Source organism: Neodiprion fabricii, chromosome 3 (assembly GCF_021155785.1).
Source record: "Neodiprion fabricii isolate iyNeoFabr1 chromosome 3, iyNeoFabr1.1, whole genome shotgun sequence".
Taxonomy (NCBI): Eukaryota; Metazoa; Arthropoda; class Insecta; order Hymenoptera; family Diprionidae; genus Neodiprion; species Neodiprion fabricii.
This window is the reverse complement of record NC_060241.1, coordinates 38,816,170-38,839,007: the sequence shown is the minus strand read 5'-3', so window position 1 is coordinate 38,839,007 and position 22,838 is coordinate 38,816,170. Positions and strand designations below refer to the sequence as shown.

Below are 22,838 nucleotides of genomic sequence, written 5' to 3'. Positions count from 1 at the left end.
ATCACACGCTCTACTGACATCGGCCATTTGTAAATAATTTTCGTATCACGCGTAATCCCGCGTAAATTCGATTGGCAGCTGGCTTGAGCAATCAGTTTAGTTCGATTTGAAAGAGTATTTTAAATTAAAAATAATTGGTGTTGGATAGAAAATACCGATTACTATCGAGGTTCGAATTCCGAATAAAGCAACAACAATTTACGAATGTATACTAAAATATATTATCTTCAAGAAGTTCAACATATTACAAGTTAGCGGAATAAAAATCATCTTGTTTGCAGACAACTTATAAGCGCAGATGGAAACTGATATAAGGTGTATACATACGGTGTGTAAGAAAAAACCTTGCTTCATTTTATTAGTCTTTGGAATAACGGCTATTACGAATATACAAAAGAGTGAACACAGATTAACATAAGACTAAACAGTAACATACTTTTAGCGAGAAGCTGAGAAAAATATGTATGACATTCATATTACATATATCGGCAACGCATTACGCGTATAAACGTTACAACATGGAATAATATGCACAAAAAAATGTAATGCGTGCTGTATTTTTTTTTTTTTTTTTTTGATTTACAATTTTTGTTTTCTCATCATTTTGCGGTTCATAAAAAATAGACTGGTAATGGAATAATTTTAATCTAACTGACGTAATTGTACTGTATCATAACATCTTCCTTTAAAAAAGAGGAGGGCAAAGATACTCGATCTATAAGTACCCGAAAAATTTAAACAAATCGACGCTGAATGATCCATGTTTACGTGGTTTTGAAGTGATCGTCGGTAAGCGTTGTGTAAATGTGTCCTTCCCCGGCCAGGAAGTCGAGTATATCGTCGACCTGAGGACGGATATGTGGCTGCACCCGCGCCTTGATTTGATCCCTCTCGATGCCGCTCGGCGTGTCGTTTTCGGATTGTATTATCTTGAAGACGGCTTTCTGGTCGTTCGTCATGCCGCCAAGGCTCGCTCCCATTATCGAGGAATCCATCAGCGAATTCTGCAGTCCGACAGGTTGATTCGAGTCCGGGATGCCGATCGCGTCCATGTTGCCGGCTCCAGCGAATTTCTCCCCCTTCAGGTCGACGTATATCGTCTCCAGGAGGTGGAGGGTCAGTTCGTTCAGGTCCGTTATCGGCCATATTTTCATAATCAGAATGTGCTTCTTCTGGTGCTGCTCGCGGAGCGAGCCGAAGACCCGGACGTAGGTGTTCACCTCGATGACCGATTCCTGCGGGGGTTTGTCTGCCTCTATCCAGTGGAAGGCCGTTATCGTCCCGGTTTCGTCCTCTATGTCGTAGGTTATCTTCGTCGCCGAAGGGTCGATCCTTCGGATGATACCAACGGTCGTTATTATCTGCACGTCCGTACCCCAGATTTGCAGTTCCTCCGGGCTGTCGATCAAGTGTTTGATCATCACCGGAACGATGTTCTGGGCCCGTTTCACTCCTCGTTTCGCGTTCCCCGCCGGCGAAGACACCTCCGAAGAGTTAAAGTACCCACCCCCATCATTTGCAAACGCTTTTTCGCCCCACATTGTCAACTCTGTTAACTCTTATAACGAAGAAGTAAGGTCACAACTTAACCTCAAATCGCAACAACACGCTTTTTCAGGTTCACCAAACTGCGCGCTGTCTACTGTTTGGCGGGATTTCCATTCAATGGCAATCCTCAAATGTTTATTTCTGCGTTTGCGTTTGCGCGAGACAAGCTGGTGGCGCCATCTGCCAAACACTTGGCGCATGCGTATTGCAGTTGCATTCATGGATAAGGAGTGCATCAGCGCACGTAAATGCATGAGAAGACCGCACAGCTGTCGGTCACCTTTATTGATTCTTTGTGTTTGAGTACGGTAGAAAGTCTCTGGCATATTGTAAACAGAAACTGTTATCGTGGAACAATTGAAAAGTGTAGCCATGGAAAATGTGTCGAAAAGGAAGACACGGAAGAGGAGACAGTCTAATCGAGAAGAAAATAAGGATGTTGACACCGATGTGGATGGTGTAAATTGTAGAGAGCGCATAACCTACGACGTACTCCGACTGATGCTAGAATATTTTAATATTACGGATTTAACTCGGGCGGCTATGGTTTGCAGGTAGTAAAAAATTTGGTCGTTCTGTATTGTGTTCCAGCGGCCAAATATTCCACATCCAACGATTCTCTCCATTGTGGAACTGGTTCTTCAACAATTTATTTTAACTGCCTCTTGCGCTCGAGTCACGTTTTTTTGTTCCATTATTCAAAAAACGAGGACAGTTAAGAATAGTTAGTTTTTTAACTTGCTTCTCCAGTTAATAAATAAAAATGAACTACCCCTCACCGAACCGGTATGTTTCAGATCCTGGAATGAAGCTGCCGAAAAAGAAATTCACACTCGACTGAAACCACAACATTTTTTGCTTGAACCTAATACTGAGTCCAAAAAAATTACCGATCCAAAATATGTTGTGGACAAATTGTTCATCCAACCAAGTGTTGGAATGGTGTTTAATGGCTTTCATACTAGACGTCAAATTTGGCAGCCAGGTACCGTGTGAGGCTTAACGTAACATCACATTGACGCAAGCTATCTAGAAAACGAGAGAAAGTAAAGTCTAGTGAAGCTCTAAAATTTGAAATATTTAGTATTTGCTCACCTTCCCAATAATTTTTTTTTTCTCATATTTTTTCATTAGAACTCAATTGCTTGAGCATTGTACTTGATAAGTTGTCGAGCTGCAAAGAAATGGGAAATTGAAAATAATGCTTGTCAAGAACTTTGAAATATCGAGTAATATCAAGTGTGTTAAAACAGTTTCATCGATAATGAGATTTGTCATTCATCTTCGTTTTTTAGTTTGACTGACATTCAAATTTTTCAGATTGTTTGTGTAATTATTTGCCTCCTCAAACTGATTATATAACATTGACAAACAGTGGCACTATTTATGATGAAGTGGAAAACAAAGCTAGAGGCCTATCCAGTATATTCTTCCCTGAGATTCCTGATGTGAAAATCAAATACTTTCATACCACAAAATTGGACTACCTCAAATTTGATTCAACGCAAAATCCTAAATCTTCTAACAAATTAGCAAGGGAATTGTGTAAAATATCTCCAAAAGAAGAGAACATAAAATGTATAATAATGTTCCTGGGTGGGATGACACGCAATATTTTTGCAACCCCAGATCCAGACCACGTAGAATCGGTCATAAACTCGATTGTTTCATATGGGTAAAGCACATGGATTCAACAATGTGGTATGAAACATGACATGGTAAATTTTCTCAATTATAATACTTGCACGATATTGTCATTCCACAGAACGAACACAGCTAAAAATAAAATTGCGATTTGGGGTGGCATCGCTCGCAGGGTAATGGTATGCAGTTCTTCGCGTGATAAGAGGATATGCAAAAAAAGTGTACCTATTGCTGGCCTCAGTATCTGCGGTTCAGGTGTTTCAACGTGGTCCATGGTGTTAAATAGCCGTATAAAAACTAAGGAACAAGCTGAAAAAGAATTGACAGCCTTGAGGGATGCGGTCAAGTTGCAAAAACACACAATTGGTTTCATGTTCTCTTGTTGTGCACGAGGCGATAGCTGGTATTCGGAACCAAATGTCGAGGCTAAAATCTTCAGAAAACTTTTTCCAAATGTTCCACTCATTGGATCGATTGGAGATGGCGAGTTTGGCGTATCCACAGTTCGTCACGGTATTTACCACCAGAATTAAAACTAATTACTCCGTGTGACAAGCGCATATCGTCCGAAAATACTGAAAAACTTCTCAACATGTGTTATATGTGCCCACGATATGAAATTTTTTCTAGACTGTCAGTTTTCGATAAACTATTTTGCTTCCACTTTGTATTTGACTTTTTTTTCATATTAAAAAAGTAATATTAATAATTGTCTGGGGTATTTCAGCTGCATTAGTTACAGATGACATTATTTAGGCATGTTACTGCTATAATGCTGTCACAAAGATTTTGAAAATTTCACACTTTAAATTTGTCTGGACAACCTATGGATGCAACAAGTTTTGATATTTTTACTTGGATCAGTATCGTTAACATTCCTTCTTATTTTCTGTTTTCAGAATACTCGCCAGATGAACGTATTTTCCATCAATATGCTACAATATTTTTAATCGTGTCTTACGGATCTGTGAGGAAAGTGTTATAAATATTCAAGTAAACTACATCAATAAGAAACGGGTTGTTAACACAAACCAGTAATGCATTTTGTATTTTATTACAACAAATAAATATGACAAAATCCTATCATTTAATTTTCAATCAGTTAACGTTACCTAGGAATTCTAAATGCCAATTATAATAAAAGTATGAATCTATAAACTGTATAGAGTATAATAAAATTAATCACATCCAAGTAGGAAGGTGCAAATGTTATACAGTGTGTTAGAAATTCATAATCTAATTTATTAGTGCTCACCGACCATACAAGACACTCTTTGCGTCAGTCATATTTGAAAGGCACGACTTACTATGTCTAACTTCTTAGTAATGCATTTATAAGCTATGTATTAATATTAAGTGGAAACAAAGAAATGTCCTTAATCAGCCTCTTTCATTCACATTCTCAAAAGCTTTTGCCTCTTTATGTAAAGCTCTAGAATGAGACAAAGTGTGGCACAGTTTTAGAGCATGTTGGTCAGAAAATTGATCAATGTCCAAATATTTTTTACATTTTGCTACAGTCAGATATTATGAAACAAAAATCATGTAAATTATTCTGAAATATTTGCTATCCACATTCTTTAGATACAGATATTCGAAGACTCATGACAATTAAATTCCTTAATTTGAATATGTTTACAAACTGCTACTACAAGCAAGTTTTTTTTCTAATAAAATTATAATGATAAAGGGTGGGGATTATACTAATTGTAATGTAAGAATGAATACTGTTTGAAATGAAATATATATATAAACTTTCGACACGCAAGTGTTTCAGCACTAATCCTTGATAAAAGGGAGAAAGAATTGGATAAAGCTGTAATGACGAAACTGGACATGTAATTTAGTAAATTAATTACTTCAGACGATGAGTATCAATATACACATAAGATGGAGTAGCAGGTGGTTTAAGGGATTAATACATTGATAATCCGAGCGAATAAAGTAGGTACTCAAACACCAACAAGTCTATCCTTATCTTTTCCACGTATCACTCACATGTAGTTAATCACGTTGAGTCCCATGATGTGGAAACGTGTATAAAAATTACATTAAATATGTATAGAAAAATATGATTCAATCTAATCAAGAAGACAATAAGAACGAGAAGTACAGAACGTTACATACTAGGACCCGATGACCTTATCTAAGTGCTGTTTTAGGGTAACTAACTGACGTCTGGTCTCTGCGTCAAATTCCGGTAGGTACGATAGCCGGAGTCCATCGTTGGGCAGCAGAGAAAGGACCCTTCCATTTTCCAAGGGCACATTGACGTTGGCGACATTCTCATTAACCACAGATGTCACTAGGAGCGGACTGCCCTGCATACTGAGGGCCATTTCCCCCTGACGAGGTCGTCTCATCACGCTCAACGGTGTGTTGGGCTTGACTTTGGGGGTGACGAGGGCGTACTCTTTTCCGTGAGGCTTGAGCAGCGGCGCTGGAGTCTTGAATTTGTTTTTAATAGCAGACGAAGCACCTCGTTCCTCTTTCCTGGAGGTTTTGGGCGCGAGGGTGATTTCGCAAAGTTTTGTTTTTCCGCTTGCGGACGAACTCCGCGTCCTCATTTTACGCGTCTTTGTCGAGGCCGCCGGGACGGCCAAATGATTTTGATTCGTCGTATTCGTCGTGGTTCCGACCTCCGTCGCGTAACCGTCGTCAGAAGCGGTTGTCGTGCGCTTCGAGGCCCTCGTCGGCCTGACCGTCCTCGGGGTGGGCGAATTCATCTCGTCGACGTCGATAGAGGAGCTCACCTCGCATTGTTCGCTCGCATCGTTTTCGTCTGACGTTATTTGGAGTATGTCGCGGAGCGTCAACTTCGTCAGTGATTGGGGTAGACGGGAAGATGCCATGCGGTAGTGCGTCTCGATCCTGTTCAATCGCCCCTCGAATTCTACCTGCATTTTGTGCAGCCGTAGCTGCACTTGCTTCTCGAAATCTTTGAGTAGCAGACCGCCGTCCTCGCCCGCCACGATCGATTTTGTTTTACGGATATGCTTTGTTCGCGGCATTTTCACCTTTCCGATCGCTTCTCACGGAGGTTTAACAACGCGGCTTCACAGCTGAGGCGTTGACTGAAGATCTTCAGTCAACGGCTGAGAGATCCGATTAAAACCTCCACTTTCTGCCTGTACGGTATTTACATCTTAACCCTCCTCGAATTGTTGGCAATTTCACACGCAACTCTGTTCCAACTGGCTGTCGATATGATAACGCTATTGCACCTCAAATCTTTGATTTTGCTAACTGATTCCCTCGTAAAATGACAACAGCTCCTAACGTACATTTAATTTTCAAATCGTAAACCACGAACTACGACAAAATTACCGAACTCTATTGAATAAATGATTTTGCGCTCTCTCGTGGATTCTGTCTGAACTGTTCGCCATCAATTAGAATACAGTAGAATATACAAGTTTCCCGCTCTGTTAACAGCGCTTTGGCGCTTGCTTCCAGCAGCTTTGATGCTTTATGGCCACGAAGTAAGAGGGATACTTGGTGTTTATGGCAGAGACGACATAAATTTAGTGTATCAAAATACGTGCGATGAACGTGAATGCTGAAACGAGTGTCTCGAGAGAGAACTTGGATGATGTATGTCGTGTTTGCCTTTCGTCCGATCCTGGCAACGAGTTTATTTTCCGAAATGAGGCCAAGATTTCAAATACTAACAACACATTTACGTTGTCCGAAAAGCTCCAGCTTTACGGTGGCATAGAGGTTAGTTTAGTTTGTATAGTTTGAAGCGATACTCTGCTACAGCTTCTATTTTATGTAATGGAATAAACGACAAATTTCATTTTATCCACGTTAGATCTGGGAGGACGATGGGCTGCCTGCCAAAATTTGCACGCTTTGCATCTCTAAAATTAGCGTCGCACACGATTTTCGTGATCAGTGTCAAAGAGCTGACCAAAAGTTGCGAAAATTATATGGCAAACCAGCAGGAAGAAACACTTTGAAACTTTCCAGTAGTTTTAAGGTGCGTAATGCTATTGTACAGTTAATGGGAATATTTATCATTCTGACAACTGTTTGATTTCGGTTATCTTGACTCATCTTTATCATCTTTGCTTTTCTTTAGGATCAGTACTGTCAAACAGATTCGTCATCGTCATGTGTCAAGAAAGAAGAAGAAGTCAGCATTACTGAAGAGGAAACCAAAATGCAGCAAAATGTCCCAATTAGTAATCGGTCGACCACAGAGATCCAAGTATCTCCTTGGAACAATTGTACAGAGGACATAGAAGTTCACGAGCATAAAATTTTGCAAGACATTGTTGATGTGCCGCAAGCAGAAAGGGAGAAAAGCTCAGTGAAAAGAGAGTCGTACAGAACTCGCAGGGTATCGATGTTCAAAAGAATGACATCTATGGAAAATTTAAAAAGTCACAAAGAAAGACAGAGACAGTATATAAAAAAAAACACAAGTTCCAAGGTGGAGTCTATAGAGCAGGATTATTCAAGCGTAAAGCGGATGACTCGCAATAGGGTAACTAGATCGATGGAATACAATTTGGAATCAGAGCTCTCTCACAAGTGTAGCAAGTGCAATAGATCTTATTCGACGAAAAAGTCGCTGGAGAGACACGCATTAACTCATGATAGTAAAAAGTTCAAATGCGATAAATGTGGTAAAGAATTTTTTAGACTGGACAAGCTGGTTGAGCACAGTAAACTACACGTCTCAAAGCTCAAGCCAGAGCCTGTATACTGTAAAATATGTGACAAACACTTCAGAAAAATAGATACTATGGTCCGACACCTAAATGTCCACAAGAAAGCTAATCCTAGGGAAGTTTTCACTATACTAAAAGAAATTAGGGACAGACGAAAGGCGGAAAATGAAATAAAAAATTGTATAGAGGATGGGAACAGTGGAATTAAAATCGTGAAGGCGGAGCCGAGTAATCAGGAAAGTAGTAGCGGGGATGAAGAGATCAGCAAACGTCTGCAAATGTCAAATGATAATCAAGACTATAACCCAGACTCGCTGAACTCGGATTCGCAGAGCGAAAGCGAGACGGATTCTTTCAATAATCTAGCTTTTTATAGATGTAAACACTGCACCAAGTGTTATTCTACAAAAAAATCTCTACAGAGACACATGTTGATACACGACGAGAAGAAATTTGTTTGCAATGTTTGCAACATGAAATTCTTTAGGCCAGACAGATTGAAAAGCCACAGAAACAGGTATGGGCATGATGAAGACAAAGAATGCTTGGAGCCTCAAAAACCGCCGGATGACAAATCTGCATTGAAATTAATAAACAGTTGGATAAGAGAGGAACTGGATTCCGACAACGAAGGAAAGGGGTTCCCGTGTGAAATTTGTGGTAAATCTTACGTGACCAAGAAATCATTGCAGAAGCACAAGGCAAACATGCATGAGAACAGAGAAGACTTTTGTGACAATTGCAAAGCGGATAAATGTAAGTGCGCTGAAAGGGTGAAAAATATTGATAAGAAGAATGAAAAGTTGAAACCATTCAGCTGCGATGAGTGTAACAAGTCCTTTGAAAAGGAATCAAAGCTAGAAAAACACTTGAGAAGTCATGAGCGTGCCAAGGAACAGCAGGACTCAAATTTCAAACGATTTTTGTGTCACATTTGCAGCAAAACTTTTCGTCAAAATACAGGACTCATGTTCCACATGCGGACGCACACTGGCTATAAGCCGCATGTGTGCAAATATTGCGGACGTGGTTTTACATCCAATTCAAATTGCATTAATCATGAAAGAACTCACACTGGAGACCGACCTTTTGTGTGCCATTTTTGCAGTGCAGCCTTTGCAAAATCTTGCACTCTGAAAGCGCACATTACGACTCACACGGGAGAAGCTAATTACCACTGTAAAACTTGTGGAAAATCGTTTCGACGACTTAAGTACTTGAAGGAACATAGATTTACGCATACTGGGGAGAAACCGTACGCCTGTAAAATCTGTGGCACTGCTTATAGTCACTCCGGTAGCTTGTTTGTCCATGAAAAAAAATGCAAGGCTCAATACAGCAACTATCAAGCCGTTTCTGAGCAAAATGCGCAAAATTATACCCAGTCGCCAACTGGGCTCAACACCTCGTCGGTCATGGCTCCTATTATTCCTATGCTCTCTTCATCGCACCATTTAAATAACGCTAATAATTCTCTGGGGGGTCATGCTAACAAAAATTATGTCGAAAGTATGCAGAGAATGAATGCACATGCAGCTGCTGTCGCAGCAGTTGGAAATCCAGCTTTGCATATGCATCCGAACCCGGAAGTTTCAGAGATGGCTTCAGCTGTGAGAAACTTCGCCATTATAGGACAAATATTTCACTCGTAATGAACTGATATATTCCATAAAATCCCTAAAAATTCTCTGTGATAAGAAATTGTCTCTACTAGGATATTATTGTATAAATTTTTATATACTGATGAATCTTGCAACACATGTAATGATAACGAATATTTACTTATAATGACGGAAAGAAAAATCAAATTAAATGCCAAGAAGTCAGTGATGCAACGGCATCTAAAAAATAAATTTTTATTCTCTTTATCGTTTGTACCTTTACATATAGTAACTGAAATAGTAGCATGTAATGTAATGTATCTACCGATTATACAACAGATATACATATATAGTATGTAAAAAGTTATATTTTAACATTTATAAGAAGCATAATAATAATAATGTCGTTTAATATTTATCTCAACAAATATTTTAAAAATTATTTATATTTTATTCTGTTTTTCCTGTTACTTTTTGTTCGATAATTGCATGCATATTTGAATATTCAAATTATACATTGGATAAACCGTTCAACAAACTTTATCGCAAAAAGCACTTTGTATACGAAGCTCACGAAAATACAGCATAGATAAATATTAGATATGGTTTCAAAAGAACACAATTCACACCCAACTTGTTATGTGCAGGTATGTATGTATGCACGTATGTATGTGTGTACATTGTTTTAAAATCTTCATTCCACCAATAACTGTAAAATCTCGATGAAGAATTTTATCTGGTATAAAATACAAGAAAAAATAGTTAATTTTGACATTGGAATCTCGATTCAAATGATTCGAAAAGTTAATTTTTAAATAACATTCCAAAATGTTGAAGTAACGTACCATTAAATTGCAAGCGTAAATTCAATAGCCAATCAGAAGGTCCTGATTCCCTGTCGCGTCAAAATGGTCATTCGTTGCAAGACAGTGTCACGGCATTTCAGTGGTCATTGCTACGGAGTTAACACATGTTCACTGTTTGGAGTTAGCATTTGGTTGAAGTTCAACAAGATTGGGGAAGACTTTTGTGATTTTTATAATAGCTGAGTGAATTAAATAAACCCTTGTAAGACTGTCAGTGGTATCCGCCTAATCATGGTACGTATTTCCTTAATTCTACGCGATTGAAAAAGACGCATTTTTAGGTTAAGTTTAAGGCGTCTTGTAGGACTTTCTTAAAATCTGTAAGCTCAACGTATTTCTTTAATCCTACACGGTTGAAAAAGATGCATTTTTAGGTTGAGTTAAAGGTGACTGGTAGGATTTTCGTAAAATCTATAAGTTCAACGCATTTCCTTAATCCTACATGGTTAAAAAAGATGCATTTTTAGGTTGAGTTAAAAGCGTCTGCTAGGACTTTCGTAAAATCTGTAAACTCAACGTAAATTCTTGCAAACTGAATTTTTTTTATTTGTGAAAGTGATCGAAGTCTGCTTTGAATTTTGTCTCTGTTTAATATCGAATTACCTATGTAATGAAAGAATAATACTCAAAAAACAAGACTTTGTACATTGTTTACAGCCTAAGGGAAAAGGGAGGAAATTTATTGACAAAAAGAACGCGGTGACATTTCACCTGGTTCATCGTTCTCAACAAGATCCGTTAGCTGCTGACGAGACCGCTCCTCAGCGAGTATTAGTACCTCTCGGAAAGACGCAGGCTACCAAGCCTGAGAAGAAGGAAACAGATATCGCGAAGCGTAAAGAGGAGCAGCAAAAGTACGGAATATTTTTTGATGATGATTATGACTACTTGCAACATATGCGAGATTCAAACCAAATCTCTGTTGAATGGGAACCGGTTGAAGACCCTCAGAAAAGTAGGAGAGAGAAAAATGCAGATCGCACTGAGCCCAAAATTAACCTACCATCTTCCGTGTTTGCATCTGATGTTGAAGAAGATGTTGGTCTTCTTAATAAAGCAGCACCGGTCTCCGGATTGAGATTAGATGTGGATCCTGAAATTGTGGCTGCAATGGATGAAGATTTTGATTTTGAAGATCCTGATAATCAGTTGGAAGATAATTTCTTCGAATTAGCTAATGCGGAAGGCAGCGACATTGAGTTTGACGAACACGATGAAGATGGTGAGCAGCATGAAATTGTTGACATAGTTCTACGTGAAATGATTTTTCATATATTCACACAGTCATAAAATTTTATTTGCATCTCATGGTCTGATACACAACGAATTATCTTTAGGCTATGAATCCGATGAAAGCGACGAACAGTATTCAGATGTTTCTTCTGAAGGACATATGCAGCTATCAGATGAGGAGAAAGATCAGGTTCCGAGTTTAAATGGACGGGAATTCGCGTTTGAAGATGTTGAAACAAAATCACAGTTTACCGACTACTCAATGAGCAGCAGCGTCATGCGACGGAATGATCAATTAACGTTACTTGATAATAGATTTGAAAAGGTGATTTGGTTAAGAATCTTATTGGCACAACAGCAGAGTACATAAATATTCCAGTTTAACATTTTTCCATCTACAGATGTACACTGGATACGATGATCTTGAAATTGGAGCACTTGATTGCGAGGAAATCGAAGGACATGTTGCTCCTGATTCTGATATTCTTTTGCAGTATGCAGACGAATTTGAAAAGAAGAAAAAAGAAAATGTGAGGGTTCAAGAAAATATTCCTTGATTATTTTTCTTTTTTTTTTTTTTTTTCTTTAATTTGCTTAACTTTTGATTACTGAATTCTTCCACAGACTGAGAATGTTGCAAAGTTGATGGCAGAGCGACTGAGAGTCATTAACTTGGAAGAATCAAATTCTGAGGATGAAAATGATTTGGAAAAGCTCGTAGTTGACGCTAGAGAAAAGGAGAAATGGGACTGTGAAAGTATTCTATCTACCTACAGCAACATTTATAATCATCCCAAACTTATATCAGAGCCTAAGGTGAATTTAGACACAAGATTTTTATCAATTTCTGTTTGATATCCATATGAAAATTCAAATTGTTAGATTGGTCCCGTGTTCAAAGTGTGTTATTCGTTTTTATTGTTTCGGAGATTTGATTCACTAGTACAAGGGTAGAAGGCTGGGGTTTGGATAATTATGTAAAATACTCAGTCGATGTATTTCAGGGTCCTGGGAAAATAAAAATTAATCCACGTACTGGGATTCCACAAGATGTTCTGAATTCGTCTAATGGAACGTTGACAGCGAAAACGTTGGCTAAATTTAACTTGGAGAATGACAGCCAAGCAAACGCAGGTCCACGATCGGTAGCAGAAACCATGAAATCCACTTTGAGTGTCCTGAGTATAAGGCCAAAAGACGAATCCCCCGAGGACAGGAAAGAACGAAAAAAAGCTCTCAAAGAGTACCGAAAGGTATATCGCATAGTGATTAGAACTGTATGAAGTTCGCGTATAAAATATCATGGCACTGGAATTCACTGAATCGATTCAACTTTATATTTACACAAATCTTATTTGTTTCATCAGGAAAGAAGATTGGAGCGCAAGGCTAACATAGAAGCGTTCAAAGAAGAAAAGAAGAGACAAGAAAAAATTATGCTCAACAACAGAAACAACGTCCAAGGCAATAGAGTACTGTGAATTTATAAAGTCATATTGTGAAAATTTGAATAATATTTAATATAATGATACATTTATTTCTACATTAGAATGATCGACTATTGTTTTCTTTCCCCACCATTGTAGAGTTAGATCAGTTAAACATTGTCAATTCATTGTGTTTGTGTATATTAGGTTGGTTCTTATTTACGGTATTAACGGAGTTTCACAATTTCCAAGTTTTCCAATACGGGGTTGAAGTTATAGTAACGTTATCGTAACGAAACATTGGGTGAAAAATTACTATTTTCCTAATTTTACAATAACTTTGAAGCAGCTAAGATTTCGAAATATGAGTGTGTTTTGTTTTATTACGGTTTCCTAAATTTCAGGCAAATCCAAAATTGCGAAATAACGGTTTATTCTCAGCATGAATAATTACGATTAGTACGATAACGCAACCAACTTCAATGCGATTTTCCAATTCAAAGTTCCGAACGATAATATGCTCAAGAAGGCAGTGGCCACGTGATGTCCACGAGGTCGACGGTGGCGCCCCCGTAATTGAGTGCACGGCGAAGAGGCGCAACATGCGCAACTTCCTAGTCATATGATCGATCTGAGGCAGAGATCACCTCATCGTTCGTCGCAAAGATGGCCAGCCAGACGGAAGGTATTCAGCAGCTCTTAGCGGCGGAAAAACGGGCCGCTGAGAAAGTATCCGACGCGAGAAAACGTGAGTATTAATCCTTACAACGCGACGCACAATTAGAGACAAAAATCGGCCGTGATAAAAGCGTTGTTAGTGAGAATCTTGACTGACCCGTTTTGGGTGGGTGTAACCAAGAGACGTAGCGATACGTATCCTCGTATCAACATGTACTTATCTATTTAAATTGGCTCCAACTCTTCATTTTCCATTACAAACTTTATTCCCTTTTTTACCATGGTCAATGATACACGAAAGTTTCAACTTCTCTCGTCAAGTTATTTCGCAAACTCTCTTGGTTTTACTCTCTCACTCAAAAACCACAGCTATTACGTGAATAGAAATTTACTCATGTTCATGAAATACCCACCAGAATCACCAATGATGCATAAATCTATTTCAATCCATTAACCGAGAATTAAATCTCATAATAATAAACGTGTACACTGTTGATGCTCGTAAAACGTTCTACCTATCCTGTACTCCACGGTATTTCAGTCCTTTAAATGCTTAAAATTTAAGTAATTCGTGTGGTGTGGTCTGTGAATCAGTATTTTACATTCACCAGTATAAATTATACAATGTGTTTTGACCGCCGCGGATATTTATAAAATGTTCAATTAAAGCCAACGATTTGGTCTCTCGTTAGGCAAGGCTCGCAGGCTTAAGCAGGCCAAGGAAGAGGCTCAAGACGAGATCGAAAAATACAGACAGGAGCGTGAGAAGCAGTTCCGTGAATTTGAGGCCAAGGTGAGTCCTTAATTCACAATAAACTTGGAGCATGAGACTGTGCAGAAAAAGTGGGTGTGTCTCGTCAAGAGTGGCTCCCCTATAACTCTGTATTATTAGTTGACATTCTTTTATTCCTCAGTATTATCGATTCCTAATTCGATATTACACAGAAATATTGTATTTATTATAGAATGTTGAATAATAATAAGTTGTCGTACATTTGTAGTTAGTCGTATTTACTTAATGGCTAGAGCATTATTTGTTTCCACAGCACATGGGGTCTAAGGAGGATGTTGCTGCTCGTATCGAAGCTGATACTAAGGTCAAAATTGAGGAAATGAATCGTGCAGTTGCCGTTCACAAGGATCCGGTAAGTTGTTTTTCGTGACTGTTTTCAGAATTTTTTATGTATATTTTACATGAATTATGTAGTCGTGAATATTGTTTCGATTACTCAGTTACTTTTTGAAAGACCGCGATATCTAATTTTATTGCTTTAGAAAGAGTGAAGTAGTGTTTTTTTTTTTTTATCGCTTCCTGTACAATCATAATTGCGTCGTCAAATTTAACAAGGCTTTCAAAGTTACGGATATTGCAAGGGTTTGCTTTAGAAGAAAATTCGTTTTATAAAAATTTGAATTGAAATATGAATCTAATAGCTGTGACCTGCTTGAAAAATCATTGATAGAATTGTATGAGAATTATCTTCGAATCAGAGAGTGAAAACCCGATTGAGGAGCATTCCGTGGTCTCCTTACAGAAAGAAAAAGTAGGAAATTGAAAAGAAATTACAATCCTAACGAATTTTTGTATTTTCGATAGGTAATGCTAAAGATTTTGGAGCTGGTATACGACATCAAGCCGGAGTTGCACAAGAATTATCGCGTTGAAGCCTAAACAAAAAGAAAAAAAACTCCGACATCCAATAATTATAAATACTATATTCTATATTATACATGTACATTAAATCTTATAAACTATACACACACATATATACGCATATATCTTATGTATAATGTATCTATCAATCGGTCATTCTATTGTATTTAAATCAGAAAAACAGTTTACTGTTTAGCTTTACATGGTGATACTCAAACTTACGATTAGAAAAATGAAAAAGAAAAGGACTAGAGAAACGAAGGAAATGAGGAAAGAATGCAAAAGAAGGAATTATGTTACAGCCATAATCCTATGTACTGGTCGAATCGACAATAAGTAATAACCGTCGCGTTGTGTTAATATCGTTAATGATCCGTTATATATTACCTTTCGTTGAGCAGTTTGAGAATCGCTGTAGGTGTATTGTAATGAAATATTTAAATGTATCGTACAAACCTCTCGCGGCAAGGCCTAGACGCGAAAGGTTTAGACTTAGCACGTAAGATTTAAAGAAATCGAATTAAGGTGGTGGCTAACAATGTATCGTTAATCGTAGTAGATGTCATTCCATGTTTCTGTCACCTCGAGGACTAAAAACATTAATTTAACGCCTCTGTACGTCCTCTCAGAGACCCTTAAAAGTTCGCTCCCAACTAAATTTGGGTCCCTACGACGACGTACACGCGTCAAAAATCGATTCGTTTAACCTTTTAAAAACGAAAACTTTATCGCGTAAGAGAATAGTAGCCCTACCTCAAATGTACACCTTATCTCTGTTGTAAGCTGGCTGGCTGACTGTACAGTATTAGTGTTCAATATAATGATAATAAAAAAAGAAAACGCCCAAAAAGAAGAATCGTAGTGGATATTAATGTTAATTATTTATACCTATTTGTCTACGAGTTGTAACTAAAATATCGCTTTCTTTTCGTGGTTCAGGTAATCGATTCGGTTACTTTAATAAAAATTCAAGGTAAATTTAAAAATGTGGAAAATTAGCGAAAATATTCGAACATTGTGTCGACCGAATTACAGTGTGTATGTCCGAGAGAAACGGGTGAAGATTGTGCAGTTATGTAACAAAGCAGACTTCCAAATTTCTATTTTAGGACCCATCGAGCGCTCATCCTGCCGCAAATCCTAAAAGTGGAAAATCACGAATGAAAATGTCCGAAAATTCACGACCAAGCACATAAATAAACGAAGAGTATATCAAGCGATACAAATGTACAATTTAGTTTCGGAATAGGTAAAACTGTTAATATTACGCTTTTCAAACGTTCAGTTGGGAAAGATTGGAGGAAAGTGGTTTGAATTTAGCGCGATCTTCTTCGAGTTACCGACAGAGTCGAGGGTGATTTTCGCGTTGCTTTTGCGGTGCGAATGATCTTGAGATCGAGGAGGCAGTGGGAGGTAATCGGCTGCGGCGTCGTCGTTGGAGGGGGAATCAGCTGTGATGATTCCCGTGATTCCCTGTCCCCGCCCCGCAACTAAGAAATTGGAGAGTCTGTGTGCTCGGTTTGTGTTTGGCAGGTCGTCCGCGAGGGCAGCGCCATTCGATAAAAAGCGTATTCAATTTAGCGAACTAATAACAGTCCGTGCCATTCCGCACTGAGAAATGGAAGTAGCGGAGACGGTGCCAAACAGTTCGTGTGAGAAGAACACGTTGCCGTATATCGCGAGTGACGTTATGACAGCTGTGATTAGGTTAATACTTTAACCTGTTATGATACAACACCTAATACACTAGTGACGAATCGCGGATGGGTAACTCGGTTTCTGTAACAGAAATAAATTGACGACGTGGTTCGTGGCTCGCTCCTGGATATCGTACCTACCTTTTATTTTTGTTTCAACCCCCGTAACCGAGATCAACGCGTGACGTAACAAAAAACAAAAATGTGGTGCCTAGTGTGTCAGCCCAATTCCGTCATCCTCGAGGTTCAGGTCGACCCGAAGGCGATCGGCCAGGAATGCTTGGAAAAGGTTAGTCTCATTCTCGTGCCGAGGATCCCTCGGATATCGTTTCGAAATTCGAAAACGCGCCTTGAATAACAGGGAAAACAATCGACGAAAGCCGGGCGCGCGTTGCGATCTTCATTTGTTCAAATTAACCGAACTACATCGCGCAATCAAAAGTTCCTCTCGCTGAGTTTTTCTCTCTGAGCGTAACCAACGAGCAAAGGTGCTTTTGAGGTCGTTATAAACTCGCATGCAGGACGCGCAACAGATGCTTTAAAAGTTGATACTCGTCAACGTGGCTCTTAATTTAAATCCTTCGAAGCCGCACGTCTCTCCGAGCGGCGTATATTTACCCAACGAACTTGTAAGCATCCCGCGTCGGTGCGTGGCTGCCTGTGTTTGTTTAATGTTTTCGTACCTCACGCAAGAGAACCGCCAGTCAACAAAGCCCGCAACAACACAATCTCTGGTCGCGTGCTAAAAATACGCACCACTCGTGCTCTTATAATTCCGTAAATGGCGTCCGCTTTCGGCTCTCTCTCTCTCCTACACAGCCGGCGGCCCCGTTTTCACGCATCCAAAGAAAAACGACTTACTCCTTTGGCTCCTTCAACCTCCTCTGAATAATTCCCGCGCGCGCCTTTCATTTATTCATTTACCTGGCGATTTTCATGCTGAACGCTTATACCGGGGATAAGTTTTCCTACGCGTACAATGTATAAATATCGCTCGTGTAGGTTCCCCTATGCATATGTAGGTACCCGCTGTGGCTGTTTTCTTGCGCTTATACCCGACTTCTTACATCAGGTTCAACCGAACCGCAGGGGGCGGGTCCGCATGTCGCTTTATAAAAAGTTGCTCCGAACTTTCGTAGCTGTCTGCCTGACTCTTCTTATTCCTCTTCTTCTTCTTCTTCTTCTTATTATTATTCTACTTCTTGTCGAGGGAAACCAGTCCGAGTTAACTCTGACGTATGCAGGTGAGAATGTGAAGTTTCTAGGGTGTGTTTGAAGTAAATTTACGTTATATCTCGAGAGGGAAGAAACTTTGAAATACAGATAATAACATGTTAATCCATGCGCTTGAATTCGCATAATTCAACGAAAGATTATCGCATGTATATCCGTGTAAAGAAGAAAAAGTAAAAAGTGTCTTTGGCACAAAACGTACCTTATATTCGATTCGATAGTCCTGACCAGCTATTTTTCAAGCTCCATACATTGTCTGTCTAGAATCTCCCCTCGATTCCCTCCGCGTTTTATTTTTGCCCGCAAAGTTTGACGAGGCGAACAAAAGTCCCATTGCATTTAATCGTGCGTTCAATTTGAATAAAATAGCGAGAAAAACCAGCGACTTGTTGACAACGACAGAAATTGAAAATCCGTATCGACGTTGCAAACAATTTTTGTCATTTTCATGGTAATAAAATTTTTTTTTTGGTTAAATTTTCTCTATTTTCTTTATCACACTTCTATTCAGCCGCTGGGAAAATATCTCTACTCGTCGTTTCGTTACACGATTTTATGTTTCTTCGTTATGGGGATTGAAAGTCGGCGAAGAAGAGATTTGCGGTATAGAGATAATCTCCAAAGCGGCGTCTCTTATCCTCGGATTTTCTTCCTGCGACGGTCGATTTGTTTACTTATTTTTTTTTTTCATTTGTACAGACTGGATACATCGACGATGCAGGCACGCGAGGATCGATCTATTCAAAACTGGTAGATACGGAATTGGCAAGAACTCGATCTTGAAATTCAATTTGGCGCTCTTGTGCGAGTCCGGGAGAAAGAGAGAGAGAGAGAGAAAGCCGATAGCGAGGATCGGATCCTTCGGCGTCGTTTTCTCGGATCTAATTTGCGTTTACAATCAAGTTTCTCTCTCTCTCTCCCTCTCAATTTTTCTCTCTCCGAGTATCTTCTCCTTCTCGATCCAGCTGCAGCAGGTAGCATTTAACACCTACTAGCTGTAGATACCGTTAATTTTGGAGGACCAACGGATTTCGACATTCGTTCAAAGTTCGCGCTGTCGCAGATAAGATGGAAGAAATTAGAAAAAAAAAAAGAAAAAAAGAAAAGAAAGAAAATAATCGATACATATCGAGTATAGATAGCGAAAGCGCGGTTAGTGTTTGAATAGTATGCTATTGAACAGATTCGTATACACGTATAGAGGCTACGTTTATACGTAATGATATGCATGCGCAGTGCTTCTGTTGTATCTATGCAGAGCTGCAGCAGGTATAATACCGAATAGAACAGGACAGAAGATGCATTTTGGTATCTCTCTGCACGTGTCGTGCAGCAACGACGGCGCACATTATACTCTATCTTTTACTACACTCTGCACGTATGTTATACTCGTGCAGCGCAATATGCAAACTGCATATTCCCCCTGAAACTAACGCGCACACACACACACACACACAAACTTAAGCACACGGTCCTGATTAAGCGTGATGTGTTTACAACAGTTTACCACAGTTTAGAATCTGGCTGCGACACCTTTTGTATACATACACGTAACTGCGTATACCTCAGTAACACACACACACACACACACAGACACACAGAAAATTTGTTTGGATGTATTTACAAGTAATGCACGTGCAGTTTGTGGAAATTGGTGCGATTCGGTGAAATTTTTGCGGATATCGCTTTACAGTTTTACATGTATCGTTTGTTTTTACTTAATCCCTCACACTTTATACTTGCTGTTCCAACTTTATCAGGCGAGCTGTTTTTTTCTTCGATAAAAAAATTTTACCATATTTACAATCGGTTATTCAAATTCTTGTATACTTGATAGGTTATACGTTATACATGCATATATATATATATATATATATATATATATATATATATATATATATATATATATATATATATGTTGTAAGATTGTAAGTATCGTAAAATTTTTTTATCGGAGAAAAAAACATATCGACACCTACACCCATATTATCCATGATGCGTTAAACGCTCACGGATGTATGATAAAACATTGATTTTTCTGTGTTTTCTCCCTAATCTTGGAAGATTTTCTTTTTATTTCATTTGTTTGTTGTTTTTTTTTTTTATCTTTTTTATCTTCCATCTTATTACATCATACAAAAGACTACGTATATTGTTCTTCGCCCCAATTTTTGTCAAAAGGTAACAAAGTAGACGTGTAACGCGACAGCGTTTCTCCGTATTATTATACAACGTATAATATCGTTGTTTGCAGAATTGCAAAAATTTTATACGTCGGTACGTAGGTATCTAACCTACCCGTCCACCCATCCACCCACGTCGTACATTTCAATATAAAAACCGAATAGCTGTGTGATACACGATGTCACGACTGTCGAGTTTGTCACGTATGCCTTCTTTCGTTCGTACACATGTGTACATATCTGCTCCGAGGAAAACGTATAACAAGATACGAGAAATCATGCGTAGAAGAATAATAAAAGGAATGCCGTAGAGAGGACGGATAAAACGAGACAATTCGGTTTTATCTGCGGTATAATAATAATGATAATAACATCACCAATAACCATAATAGTAATAAACTGGCGAGATTTTTGCGGGCGTGCAGGGATGTGAAAAACTCTCGGATGGAACGAGTAAATAAAATTTATTTTATTACAAAACGGAACTTGAGGGTGAATTTTTAACCCTTTGAGTTATAGCGGTGAGCATTCTTACCACCTATTTTACATCCTTTTTTTTATTTTTTTGTACATTTTATGAACTCTGATAACATATTTCTTTGCGGTTTTTTGCTATTTCTGATAGTATACTAATAGGTTTTCAATAATCGAGAGTGATTATTGCGATACAATGAAAATTATTATTGTTAGAAACAGATTGATTGAAAAACAATCTCGGAAATTGAAGGAATACACGTCGACACATACACGTGTAAAACATGAATTACAAATTTTTGGACTTGCTGATGACGAACGTGAAATCGGATTCGAAAAAATTCAAGATGGCGGATCCAATATGGCGGACGCAAATTTCAAATTCCATCGAATCCGGAGATGAAACTCTGTCCAGGGTTTTTTTTGGCAGATCGTGAAATATCGAGAATAGGATAAAAGTGGGATCGTAATTTAAATTATGGGTGTAAATGTTTAAGGGTTATGTCGAGAATTTTCTCACCGAACAATGTATTTTATTATATCCCGCTGGGATATTTTTGTTAAACTGATTTTAGCAGTTATCCAGAGTTCCGTGTTAAACACGCCGTGTCGACACCCCGAATGGAAATTTGGGGGCAATCAATGTCCGAACCTGCGCGGCGAAAGGTTCTTGACAATGAAGCGACCTTCGAGGATATCCTACTAAACCAGGATCCGTTGATAGCTGCGCGGGTTACGAGGAAACGAGCTGAAAGGGTTTCGGGATCAATTTTCAACCCCAAAACTTGATTGTTCATTAAAAACAAGGTTGAAGTTAGCGACTGGACGGAAAAAAGTCACTGTTTTCCAATTTTAGAATGACTGAAGGAGCTAAATTTTTTAAATACAAGCGCGTTTTGTTTTCATTTACGATTTACTGAATTTCAGGCGATTAAAAATTCGCCAATCAACAATTTTCCTCAACACGCATCGTTTATAGTTAATATAACGTTGCGAACTTCAACGTGATCATTAAATCGCTCTTTTCTATTGGAGCTGCACGCCGTAAAAATATAATTATTCATATTTTGTATGTGCTGTAATTGAGCCGGTGATTAAAAAAAAAAAAAAATTTTATTACAGAAAAAAACCAGCCATTAAGAAGTTATTATGTGAATACTTATAATGTTTATTATTTCGTTTATCGTGTGAAATTACAGAAGCAGCGAAGGTTACGGAAAGAAATATATTGCTTAGGCACTTCACTGATTGGGAGAAAAAATTTGTTAAAACGAATATTTTGATTTTGGTGGTTAAAAAATAATTGATTCAACCATCAATTTGTTCGAATGAATAAATCTTAATCACCACAATAAATTCGAGAATTTTTAATCAAAAAATCGAGTTACTTAAAGTACATATCTGGTTTATCTGACAGATTTAATTTTTGATTGTTACAATTATTACTTCGTTGGGTTGACTAAATATTTTGGTCAAAGTAGGTTGGCCGTAAATTTGAATGCATATCACTGAACGAAGTGTTATATAGTAATCATATTAATCAACTAATAGTTGTATATAATATACAACAATAAAAATCAACAAATAGTTGAATTGAATCAAGTCAATCTATTTAATAAGTTTCAAACTCTGACTCCGTTGATTGCGAAGACCAAATGAAATTGTTTGACCGAATTTCCGGTGCATTTCAAGTAACGAATCGATAGTTTTTGGATACCACATATTTGTCCTTTATTTGAGTTGAAAGAAAATTTATTTAGTATGTTATTAGATCGAAAAATAAATTATTGATTGGAATATTCCTTCAAGCTTATACAGTACTTATTTCTGTCAATGCAAAATTTATTTGATTAAAGAAAATGCACCGATCTGTACACCCTGTTGTATTTTTTTTTTATTTTTTTCTTTCGCGTTTCGAAAT

The 22,838-nt window shown here is 38.3% G+C and overlaps 7 protein-coding genes across 7 annotated transcripts in view; 5 read left to right on the top strand and 2 right to left on the bottom strand.

Moving 5' to 3' along the window:
• Positions 1-324: 324 nt before the first annotated feature.
• Positions 325-1,682, bottom strand: LOC124178655 (replication protein A 32 kDa subunit). Its single transcript, XM_046562173.1, has one exon. It carries the CDS (start codon positions 1,539-1,541, stop codon positions 765-767), a length of 777 nt encoding a protein of 258 aa, XP_046418129.1. The 5' UTR covers positions 1,542-1,682; the 3' UTR covers positions 325-764.
• A 104-nt stretch (positions 1,683-1,786) lies between these two features.
• LOC124178653 (F-box only protein 22-like) lies at positions 1,787-4,283 on the top strand. Its single transcript, XM_046562171.1, has 5 exons — positions 1,787-2,102; positions 2,346-2,533; positions 2,869-3,223; positions 3,314-3,705; positions 4,092-4,283. The coding sequence occupies exons 1-5, from the start codon at positions 1,921-1,923 to the stop codon at positions 4,175-4,177; spliced, it is 1,203 nt and encodes a 400-aa protein (XP_046418127.1). The 5' UTR covers positions 1,787-1,920; the 3' UTR covers positions 4,178-4,283.
• A 5-nt stretch (positions 4,284-4,288) lies between these two features.
• LOC124178654 (borealin) lies at positions 4,289-6,505 on the bottom strand. The gene has a single exon (XM_046562172.1). It carries the CDS (start codon positions 6,201-6,203, stop codon positions 5,319-5,321), a length of 885 nt encoding a protein of 294 aa, XP_046418128.1. The 5' UTR covers positions 6,204-6,505; the 3' UTR covers positions 4,289-5,318.
• Positions 6,506-6,686: 181 nt separating this feature from the next.
• LOC124178646 (zinc finger protein 271-like) lies at positions 6,687-9,890 on the top strand. Its single transcript, XM_046562157.1, has 3 exons — positions 6,687-6,912; positions 7,007-7,174; positions 7,277-9,890. The coding sequence occupies exons 1-3, from the start codon at positions 6,739-6,741 to the stop codon at positions 9,521-9,523; spliced, it is 2,589 nt and encodes an 862-aa protein (XP_046418113.1). The 5' UTR covers positions 6,687-6,738; the 3' UTR covers positions 9,524-9,890.
• A 505-nt stretch (positions 9,891-10,395) lies between these two features.
• On the top strand, positions 10,396-13,119 carry LOC124178650 (protein LTV1 homolog). The gene is made up of 7 exons (XM_046562167.1): positions 10,396-10,572; positions 10,996-11,560; positions 11,676-11,896; positions 11,973-12,101; positions 12,196-12,387; positions 12,576-12,824; positions 12,939-13,119. The coding sequence occupies exons 1-7, from the start codon at positions 10,570-10,572 to the stop codon at positions 13,050-13,052; spliced, it is 1,473 nt and encodes a 490-aa protein (XP_046418123.1). The 5' UTR covers positions 10,396-10,569; the 3' UTR covers positions 13,053-13,119.
• Positions 13,120-13,589: 470 nt separating this feature from the next.
• Positions 13,590-16,186, top strand: LOC124177804 (V-type proton ATPase subunit G). Its single transcript, XM_046560632.1, has 4 exons — positions 13,590-13,746; positions 14,369-14,469; positions 14,723-14,821; positions 15,274-16,186. The coding sequence occupies exons 1-4, from the start codon at positions 13,665-13,667 to the stop codon at positions 15,346-15,348; spliced, it is 357 nt and encodes a 118-aa protein (XP_046416588.1). The 5' UTR covers positions 13,590-13,664; the 3' UTR covers positions 15,349-16,186.
• A 654-nt stretch (positions 16,187-16,840) lies between these two features.
• The window catches only part of LOC124178680 (E3 ubiquitin-protein ligase MYLIP), a 140,325-nt gene continuing 134,327 nt past the window's right edge, over positions 16,841-22,838 (top strand). Inside the window, exon 1 of the mRNA XM_046562224.1 lies at positions 16,841-17,316. Within this exon, the coding sequence (XP_046418180.1) occupies positions 17,230-17,316 (87 nt within the window). The 5' untranslated portion in view covers positions 16,841-17,229. The remainder of the gene's footprint in view (positions 17,317-22,838) is intronic.